The sequence below is a fragment of the Mandrillus leucophaeus genome, unplaced genomic scaffold (assembly GCF_000951045.1).
Source record: "Mandrillus leucophaeus isolate KB7577 unplaced genomic scaffold, Mleu.le_1.0 Scaffold1080, whole genome shotgun sequence".
NCBI classification, from domain to species: domain Eukaryota; kingdom Metazoa; phylum Chordata; class Mammalia; order Primates; family Cercopithecidae; genus Mandrillus; species Mandrillus leucophaeus.
In genome coordinates this window covers 437,215-448,266 of record NW_012098988.1, presented here as the reverse complement: position 1 = coordinate 448,266, position 11,052 = coordinate 437,215, and the positions used below count along the sequence as shown (strand labels likewise).

Here is an 11,052-nt window from a genome sequence, read left to right as displayed (position 1 = left end):
TTGAAGGTACCCTGCTTGATGAGTTGTGTAAATTAAGTGAAGTATGCATGTATAAAAGGCCCAACTGCATTTAATTCATTCTATGGAATCATGTTCAAGATGTCATATGGGATGTAACAGTAATGCCTCTCATGCTGAATAGCATTTTACAGTTTTAAAACTCTTTTTACTTACTCCGTCTCACCCGAAGCTCACAGCATCTTTCTGAGTTAGGTGAAATTAACCACTTTTGGAGAAACATAAACAGAAGTTCAAAGAATATTACTCGATAGGCAGTATGGGTGCTATGGTCTGAATATTTGTCCCCACCCTAGATTCATACACTGAAACAGAATCACCAATGTGATCAGAAGGTGGGTCCTTTGGGAGGAGATTAGGTCACGAGGGTAAAGCCTTATAAATGGGATTATAAAGAGGACCCACAGAAGTGCCTTGCCACTTCCACCATGTGAGGATGCAGCTAGAAGGGGTCCTCTATGAACTAGAGAACAAGCCTCCGAAACTGTGAGAAGTCCATTTTTGTTGCTTATAAGCCACCCAGTCTTGGGTATTTTCTTATAGCAGCCCAAATGAAAAACATGGATTATCAAATGTAATTTTGAGCAAGTTATTTAATTTTGATGTGTCTGTTTCCTTATATTAAAAAGCTAGGCCAATATAGTGGTATAAATATTAAAGTCATATAGAAGAAAGACGTGGTTTAGATATTTTCTGGACCAAAGTGAATACAAACACATAGGGGGCAGTACTCACATAGTTTAAAGCAATGTGTGTTGCCTGGAGCTTTACGACACAGTAGCATTATAAAATAAAGCTTTAAACAAACATACAAATATTAATCATTTTATAAGTTCTTCAGTGTTTATAGACTGAAGGTAATTCCAATCAGACTGATTTTTCTTCTAATGCCTTTTGAAAATTTGAGCACGGACCCGTAAGCTTATGGAATTTGAGTGCCAGTAGGGATATCACAGTACATCTGGTGCAATCTTACTTTATAAATGAGGAAAGTGAATATTAGCAAAAAGAGTTTTCCAAATTCATATACCTGGCCCCTCCAGAGTTAGATCTAATAACCATAAAAAGTACATTTACACACTACCATTTTTAGATTTTTTTTTGCACCCAGCATCATTGTGACTGGAGGTGGGAGTAGGACAGGGAGGAACTTTGGCAGCCTGATGCCCAGGCTGGACAGGTGCAGAGCCACAGTGAGGTGGCTAAAAACCAAAAGCTCTACAGGAAGAAGAGCCTAAGAGACCACAGAGGCGGAAGACAAACTTGGCTCTAAAAGAGTCTTTTAACAAAGCAACCCAGAGGGTGTGAGCATCAAGCACCTCTTCCGAAATGTAACTTATTTTATAAGGCTCATGGACAAGTCTGTTTCTGGATTTATGACCAAGACATGAAGGGAATTCTCTCCTTTCTCCTGTCTCCTTGGCATCTTGTTCCCCAGATCCAGAGGAGGAGCGCTAGTCCATTGATTCAGACATCTGGAGGCTTCTAAAGTCTTTTCCCGGCTGATCTTGAGAGCTGCCATCTACAGCATTGTTTTCATGAGAAAATTAATTACAGAAACAAAATAACTGACTTAAATGAACCTCTGGTAGGAACTGGATAGCAGTCTGCATCTTCTTCTCCGGAAGAACTTTTCCAAAACAAACAAACAAACAAACCCAGAAACAATACATTTAGGAAGGCCACATATTCTAGAAGCCTCCCAGGCAAGGTTGCAGACCATTCTCCACTCCCATCCCACCGCACCCTTACTTCCTCACCTCCCTCCCTCCCTCCCTCCCCCCTCTTCCTCCCTCCCCCCTCTTCCTCCCTCCCCCCTCTTCCTCCCTCCCTTCCTTCCTTCTGACAGAATTTTGCTCTTGTCGCCCAAGCACAAACTAAGTTTCTTTCTCTTTTTCTTTTCCGAAACAGAGTTTTGCTCTTGTTGCCCAGGCTGGAGTGCAGTGGCGCAATCTCAGCTCACTGCAACCCCCACCTCCCTGGTTCAAGCAATTCTCCTGCCTCAGCCTCCTGAGTAGCTGGGATTACAGGCAGGCACCACCACGCCTGGATAATTTTTTTGTATTTATGTTAGAGACAGGTTTTCACCATGTTGGCCAGGGTGGTCTTGAACTCCTGACCTCAGGTGATCCACCCACCTAGCCTCCCAAAGTGCTGGGATTACAGGTGTGAGCCACCACACCCGGCCCCTCCTCCTTTTCTTCACAGGCATAATAAGCACTGTTTAGGTCTGAAGATGGAACTATCATGACTTTTGCTTACTATGCTAAGAAATCGGAATTATAATGAAAAAAAAAAACAGAGAGAACATACTGATAGACTAATTTTGCCTTAGAGGAACTCCTACACAAGATGTATGATTTCCCCCCACAGAGTTGACTTCAATATGTACTTTTGTTCTGTTAGACATCCTAGGGCCATTTTATATGCTGAGAAAATGGTATTTTATGTTGACATTGTAACTTTTTTCTACAACAGTACTGTTTTTCCGACTGGTGGACGTATGAGAATTTACCTTTCTCTGAATCCCAGGAACAGCAATATTATTCTATATTATCTTGAGTAGATACTCTGCAGTCAAAATAAAGAGCAAAGGACAGTACCAATATCATATCAACTAGTGATTTTTGTTGTTGGCTATTTTTTTTTTCCTGTAAGGGCTAAATTTGACGTTACCCTTGAGTTTTTCCAACTGGAACCTGCCAGGAAACTTACTAGTTACACAAGTGTTAGTAAAACGTGAAAAAGACCAGCAGTTGACTGACTGATTTGGCTGTAATCTTGTTTCTGCATCTTCCTAGCTGTGTGACCTTGTGCAAGTTAGTTAACCTCTCCTGACTCAGTTTCCTCAACTGTAAAATGGAGGTAATTGCAAGGTTGTGGTGAGGATGAAGTGAGGAGTATTTGAAACACCCAGCGTGGTGCCTTACAGCCAGGAAGAACTCAATTCAAGACTTGCTATTATTGTTAGTTTTAGACAAATGTTAGACAAGGGTGTACTTTGTTCCCATCTGCTCATGTGCCACTTGACCATTAGAAGCAGCCACTGGTCTCAGTTACCTTGACAGAATGAAATATCGACTTCCTCTGGGTCCTCTGGCTGTCTACAGAGCAAAGAAAGGCACAGGCCCGCCACTCATTTCCCTGCCCACTCATTTGTGCCTCCCGACCGGACCCAAATGTTCCAAAGCAGGGAGTGTTAGGCCGAAAGGACTCAAATAACTGCAATTCTTCTTTGTTTCTATAGCCATAGTCGCAAAGAATTTCCACTATCTTTTAAAACCAGGATTGATTCTCTCTCCCGGAGCGAGATGATATAAATGACACTCGGCTTGTACAAATCAGCATTGTGTAGCCCATAAGAAAGCCATGGGAGAATCCGAACCACCAACTCCCTAAACTTGCACAGCTGGTATTCCCTCTTCAGGCCTGTTTCTCTATTCATAAAAGGAGCGGGGTTGCAGCAAAACGCTCCCCCAAATCCCCCCCTCCCGCCCCAAGTTAAAAGAAAAAAAAGAGAGTCGGGTGGGTGGCTCACACCTATAATGCAGCACTTTGGGAGGCCGAGGCAGGAGGATCGCCTGAGCCCGGGAGGTGGAGGTTGCAGTGAGTCAAGAGCGCACTACTGCACTCTAGCCTGGGGAGAGTGAGACCTTGTCTCACATACCAAAAAAAAAAAAAAAAAAAAAAGTAAAAAAAAAAGTCCATTTATCATTTATCTCCTTCCTTATGGACTAAAGAAACGCCCGGGCGTGAACACGGAACACCGCGGGGTAGCCAGGCCCCGGGGCTCCCACCACTGGCTGGCCGGCGTGGCGGGGCGGGGGCTGGAGCACCGCCCGGAGCGTGCCCACGCCGCCCCGCCTCCAGCCGCCGCGCCGTCGCGCAGTGGGCTCGCGGCCGCGCGCAACAGGCCGTGCCGGGTGAGTGGGGCGCTCTCGCTGGCAGCCCAGCGCCGGGGCACGCCTGGTCGTGCCGGATCCCGCGGGGCGCGCGCTGCTGCTTTAGGCACCTGGGCCCGGGTGCGGGTGTGGGAGACCTGCCGGTCGGCGGGAAGCCTCGGTGGCAGGCTTTATGGTTGTCGTACCTGGGACGCGCGCTCAGGCGCCCCACCTCCCCGGAGACCGGGGCAGGGTGGGTGCAGCCCGGATCTAGGGGTATGGTCGCGGAAGCCTTGGGCACAGAGAGTCGCACAAGTGCCCTGCTAATGGTCGCGACCCGGGTTAGGAGCGCGCAGAAAGTTTGGAGGTTTGGCAAGGAGGGTGGTGCCGGCTTCCGCCCGCTGGTGGCCGAACTGCCTGTGCGAGCGCGGCCTCCACGTGGGCTGCGCCGCCAGGCGTCAGGTCGGGCCTAAGAGACACGCTCTACAGCTGGGAAACCTGAAGTTCAGGTGTGTGGGGAGAAAGGCAGCTGCATTACATCATAGGCTTCCAATTCATTTACCAGCAAATAATTCCACAGCGATTGGCCGACAGCTGGGTTGTCCAACAGGTTACTGAGACCAGGTTATTCACTGTTTTCAGGAAGGATAGACTGGGAGGAAGAGGATCTGATTTTACCACTCGTTAGCTGTAAATCTGGTGTCTCGGGTTTCATATCACTAGACTCATCTTTGAGCGGAGGAACCTGATTGACCCAGCTTCTTCTGCTGGTGCTGGTTTTTGCCTCCAGGACATCAAGCTTTGTAACATCAAGGTCACCAAAATACATTGAGGTATAGTCCGTTTCCTCTCTAAAATCAAACTAAAAAATAGCTACTGATCACCCCTTTAGGTCAATAGGAGAACCAGTTTTCCCTCTGGATTGATTAACATGTCTCTGAGCCAAAAAGAAATGTTTTAGGTCTGGGCAACCTTGTTACAAACAATATATAATTTCTGACAGCCGTGTGTGTTTCACTGAGCTGCGTTTGACTGTTGTCCTCCATTAGTGGACCGAAAATTCATCTAGAGAGCCTATTATGTTGATGCAGATTTCTGGGCCGCAGCCGTCAGAAGTGGCAATCCAGTGGGCTTGATAAGGTACCCAGAAATTTGCATGCTAACAACCTTGCTGGTAACTCTGAACTATATTCGGTAAAACAGTGCCCAGGGGATGTGGAAACTCATACTTCCCTCCCCCGCTTTAGTAGTAACTACTGATGTCTAAAGTGCCTTTTAGCTTTTACGATACTGTTGAATCCTGAAGTGACAGCTGCCATCAGAAAAATAATCCCCTCTGCACAAACCATCTGTTTTTTCCGTAACTGTTTTGTGTAAGGCCTTTGTGATTTGTCTCCAAAATTGTATACAGACGAAAGATGAAAACGTGAAAAATTCAGCAAACATTTCTTGAGGACCTCCTATGTACCACACCTTGCTTGTTTCTGGGGATATACAAATCCTTTCCTTCAAGAGCTTCCTCACGTCTTCATGTCCTCAAATATTATGGGAAAGGAGTTTAGGGTACCTTTAAAATATAGTGGCTCTCTATCTGTTACCTAGAGTATGGTTGTCAACATTGATTTTCTTATAGGGTTTATCTGTGGGGTAGTCACCAAAGTATGAACCGTAAATCTTTTAGTCTTTTTACATTTAATGCTTATAGTCAACTCAAATGGAAAACAATTGCTTTTCAAAAACGTTTCTGTGATTTTATAGAAATATTTACTCCTATTGGGGTGGTCTCTGAGGCTTATGGGCAAGATTGTGTTGGCTGTACTATTCTAGACAAAGCATTGTCTTCTTTAATTACTATAGTATTGGATTCTAAGATAATGTGTTTTACTTTTTGCTGTTTCCGAAATTGTGATATGTACCTTGAGACTTTCATATGTTTAATGTGGTAGGATGCTTCATCTATTCTCCCCTCTGCTCTAGAAAGCTGTTAAAAGGAACGGTTGTCTTACAGTATGAGTAGTGTGAGAATCAGAGAAATAGTTTATTTGCCCAGAAACCTCTAAGCTTAGGCTCCAATTAACTGAGCCTTAAATCATTTCAATATGAACATAGAGAAACAAATGATGTAACTTTTTGCAGTATGGGTAGTGAAATTTATATTCTAAGGAGAGCATTTGTTACACAGTATTGGGGTATATTTTGTTAGTGATTGTAGATGGGAAAGATTCTTTTAAGTGATTTTTTTCGGCATAAGTGTTTTGCATTCTTGTTTAGCCACACTTTCTGGTGAATGTGCTTATACTGTATTCATATATTATGCTTAAAGAAAACAAGCTTTTCGTTTGCATCTTCCTGCTGCTCTCTCCCCTTAAATTTTAAACGGAACAATTGTGAGCGATAAGAGATGTGTGGCTGAATATAAAATTACTGTATAGGGTGCCTTTAGTAATACAAACCTAATAAACCCATCTAGGTTTTTAAAAATTAAACGTGAGCAATGTGTGTGGTCCCCAAGACCATCCTTAGTTCAGCAATTTGCTAGGAGGACTTGGCTGATTTATTACAGGGAAAGGATGCCAAGCACAGTCAGCAAAGGGAAGAGGCACATGGGTGAAGTTCTGGGGAGACCAAGTGCAAGACTCCAAAGGTCTTCGAGCGGCCACACCGGCTGCGCTCAGTTGCTGCAGCAGCTAGTTGTGTCAACACTTGTGAAATGTTGCCAACCAGGGAAGCTTGTTAGAGACGCAGTGCCCAGGGCCTTTACTGGGGGCTGGTCACTTAGGCCACCCCTGCCTGGCACATACCAACATTTCCAGACTCCTAGAGGAAAGCAGGTGTTGGCATAAACCGTAAGGATTGAACGTTTTAGGCATGGTGAGCCACTCCTATCAGTTAATGGTGGTGGAAACTCTCCCAAAATCTTAAGTTCTCAGACGTCGGCCACAAGCTGCAGTTTCAAAGGATAGCAGTCAGGCCTGTTATGGAACTTCTTCTGCATAAGCAGTACCCCTTGCCGAATCCATTTTTGTATCTCTTTGTATTTCTACATCACTTGAGAGTTCCATGTACTAGCTATGCTGTGCCTTCCCGAAGCCTTAGTTCTTTCCTTGAGAATTCAAGCTGGTCTGTTTCACTTAAAGGAAACATTTTCAGAAAATGTGTCTTACTGACCACATATCCTAAACACTAAAGTTTATTTTTTTTCCCTAAGCTTAAAGCTTTACCCCTCTCCTGTAGGATTTTAGTATCCATTTGTATTCGTTTTCCACCATGTCCTGCGTTTCCTTATCAAAAGCACTTGGCCTTTTGAAGGAACTGAGCTGTTTAGAGGGTTTTATATTTTGACATTTCCTTTCTTAATCTGTTCAGTTTACATCTGGGTTTCATTCTAAAGGTTCTTTCATAAGTCGCAACACATCACACAGTATGCAACACATCGTTCCAGGATGCTTACTTCCCAGGCCATAACATTAATTCCACTTAGTCTACAGTGTAGCTGAAATACTGCTTAGTTCTAATGACAAAAGAGCAGAGAACGGTATTCTTGCAATTCTGATAACTCACCAAAGTAGGAAACTCTACCATGTATAAATAACAAGTCTTTGAGATATTTTGGTTTTTATAAGCACAGTGATTCTTAACCTTGTCGGGAGATAGGGACTCCTTTAAGAATCTGCTGAAAGCAATGGAGTCTCTTCCCAGGGGGAAAGGACTTTAAGATAGAATTTTGCAGTCTCAGGAAATTTAAATAATTTGAATTACAGTTCTTGGAAACAGATGAGGGAGACCTAGCCTTTAAGTATCAATAGTTGTGGTTTGGAGGCAGTTCTGAAGGAGCTTTGCAAGGCTTGGCTGAGTGGCTTCTGCTACTCAGCAGTGTCAGCAGCAGAAGCATCACCTGGGAGCCTGTTGGAAATGTAGAATCTCAGGCTCCACCTTGGAGCTAGTGAATCATCTCCTGCATTTTATTGAGATGCTCAGGTGATCTGTGTGCACATTAAAGTTGGAGAAGTGCTGTGTTAGGGGTCAATGATATTGGTATTATTTAATATCTTCAGTTAAAAAGTTATAGTTTTTTCAAGACTTTAGATGTAACTACTTTTAACCTTCACTTTTCAGCCTTTAGGGGCTTTATTTGTTTCTTTAAACGAAGGGGAGTTTTTGATAAAAGTGGCAGTTTTCAGGAATAGGCTCAGAGTTGGAATGAGGAGGTTCAGGTGGTTAGTGGAGACAGGAGAAGGCAGTGGCCTGCTCCTGACCAGGAGACACTGTGGGTCCAGGGTGCATTGATTGACCTGCGCAACAGTTGGGGTGGTGCTGCGGTGAGGAGCACCTGGAAGTGGGCGGCTGTTAATTGTTCTCTAGTCGAATGTTTGTAACTCAGAGCACATCTAATTAGATGTGGGCCCTGATGCTGATGGGAGCCAAATCCAAGATATTTGACTTTGCTGTGTCAAGGACCACAGGCTGAACCTATGAGTAGGAACTGCTGAGACAGTTGAATAGGTTTATTTGGGCTAATTATACTGCCTAATAAATAATACCATGACATAGTGCTTGTGTAAAAGAAAAACACGTTCTTCTTTAGATGAGTATGTCATCTGAGTGGTGGTTGAGGCTGAATCATATCTTAGAAGAAACGACATTGGCTTAAGGCTGTCTCCTCTCCTGGGGGAAGTAGCTTTGACCTATGAGAGTTCTCATGAAGGTGTAATGGTCATTCAGTTGCGTGTGTGCGATCCACTGACACCAATCCTGGCACCTAACCATGTGTGTTTTGTTCTTTTGGTAGGTTTGCATTTCTTTATTGCTTTGTCTTGAAGACAGAACGATGCCAAAGAAAGCTAAGCCTGCAGGGAGTGGGAAGGAAGAGGGGCCGGTTCCCTGTAAGCAGATGAAGGTAGAAGCAGCTGGGGGGCCTTCAGCTTTAAACTTTGACAGTCCCAGTAGTCTCTTTGAAAGTTTAATCTCGCCCATCAAGACAGAGACTTTTTTCAAGGAATTCTGGGAGCAGAAGCCCCTTCTCATTCGGAGAGATGACCCCGCACTGGCCACATACTATCGGTCCCTGTTCAAGCTAACAGATCTGAAGAGTCTCTGCAGCCGGGGAATGTACTATGGAAGAGACGTGAATGTCTGCCGGTGTGTCAATGGGAAGAAGAAGGTTTTAAATAGAGATGGCAAAGCACACTTTCTTCAGCTGAGAAAAGATTTTGATCAGAAAAGGGCAACGATTCAGTTTCACCAACCTCAGAGATTTAAGGTAACCAGTTTCCCCATTGCAGAATCCTCATACATTTTAAAGTACTAACATTTGGCCACATACCAGCTCAAGGGTGAATACATAGTTTGATGATGGTTAGCTTCCTGCCAGTTTGAGAAGGGGTAGCACCTCTTTGGTCTAAATGCATTCTAACTAGGGTTAAGATTATGTGTTATGTTTTGGCTAAACTGTTAGAAACTTCAGCAACTCAGGGTAGACATTGTTGGGTATCATCGAGCTGCAAAAACTATACTGCAAGTTTATAAAGTCATTAAAGTGGCAGTACAACTGCAGGAGTATGTTCTGTGAGCCAGTTTATGTTTTTCTGTATGATAGACATTTCTATTTGGTTTGTCACATCACCGTAATTTAAGGCATGATAGCATCAAGGTGATCATTTTTTCCCGAAGTTGCCTCCCTTTACTGCCTGCGTCTAAATAGAGGCTTCAGAGCTATGACCAGATCACATGCTAGATGCAAGTTCGATAAAGAGACTTCACCCTTAATGACACCCGAATGGGTGACATTGAGGTACAGGGTCCTGGAACTGCTCCTGGTAAGGCTTCATAGATGGAGGAAATCTTTGCTTTGCAAATGCAGAGGACTGGCAAATTTTTAACTTTTTTTCTATATCAGGGATTGACGTTTGGGAAATAATTTGCCTCCTCTATGCTCGGTTTCTACATTTATAAAATGCAGATTTAGTATGAGCTAATTTGTTTTCCTCAAGGTTTGAGATCTGTATCTCATCTCATGACAGATGGCCCAGAACAGGTGAGGGGCTGGTCTGGATTTTAGATAAACTTTTATCCCCATTCAGAAACCCCCTTCTGTGACCCTCCGTTAAGTCAAAATGGCAACATGGGAAGAGAAAGAGTGGGGTTTGTGAGGTTCCATATTGAGAGGAATGAATTCTGGCTTTATTGATGGTTTCTGAGGCTCTGTTGTCAGTTACCAATAGTGTTTCCAGTGATTTAACTTGAGGTGGCTTGTTACATCCCACTGGCCTTCATCTGGTGAATACCCCTCTCTTTCTTTCTTGTCTAAAAGATCTTGAACCTATTCATACTCTGTATGAAGTATGAGCACTCTTAGATTCAAGACAAGTCCTGATTCCAGCTATTCCATCTCAAGCAATCATACGAAGTTGAAATGGCCCTGAAATGCTAACCTTGTGGCCTAGGCACTCAAAAAGAATGTACAAATCATTTGTCAGACCAAGTTATGATTTGAATTCAGAAAATATGGACACCATCAATAAAATGCTTCTTGCTGAGCTAGTCCTTGACTAGAAGTAGCGCTTGTAAGAGTGGTGTTTAGAAACCTGAAAACTGTATAAACATAAATGAATTCAGTGAATTTGATTGCGTGTACTTTGGTCATAGACCAGCAGAGAGGTGATGTTTGGCATATGTGTGGTATCCACTGTGGCTGTCATTTCTCTACTTTAGAATCATCTCCCCGCAGGACTTTTCTCTGCTCATCCACTAAAGCCGTGCACAGTCCTCGTCTGGGATTCCAGTGTCCCACAACCTGTTTCTTTTGCCTTGTTGACTAGGCTCTGGCTGAGTTTCTTAAGGCAGGAAGGATGAGCTTTCTCAGCCCAAATTCAGCCCTCAGGCCAGACTAGGATGTGCCTTTTTTTTTTTTTTTTTTTTCCCAGGCTGAGTCTCGCTCTGTTGTCCAGGCTGGAGTGCAGTGGCATGATCTCAGCTCACTGCAAGCTCCGCCTCCCAGGTTCAAGTGATCCTTCTGCCTCAGCCCACCTAGTAGCTGGGATTACAGGCACACACCACCATGCCCGGCTAATTTTTGTGTTTTTAGTAGAGACAGGGTTTCACCATGTTGGCCAGGCTGGTCTTGAACTTCTGCCCTCACGTGATCCACCCACCT

At 44.0% G+C, this 11,052-nt stretch overlaps 1 protein-coding gene across 4 annotated transcripts in view; it reads left to right on the top strand.

Annotated features, from left to right (window-relative positions):
- Positions 1-3,864: 3,864 nt before the first annotated feature.
- Positions 3,865-11,052, top strand: part of MINA (MYC induced nuclear antigen) — a 30,560-nt gene continuing 23,372 nt past the window's right edge. For 2 of the 4 annotated variants that reach the window (XM_011986837.1, XM_011986819.1), the window contains exons 1-2: positions 3,865-4,408; positions 8,689-9,159. In XM_011986837.1, coding sequence (XP_011842227.1) covers positions 8,728-9,159 — 432 coding nt within the window. In that variant the 5' untranslated portion in view covers positions 3,865-4,408; positions 8,689-8,727. The remainder of the gene's footprint in view (positions 4,409-8,688; positions 9,160-11,052) is intronic. The other 2 variants (XM_011986827.1, XM_011986812.1) reach the window with 1 other exon arrangement.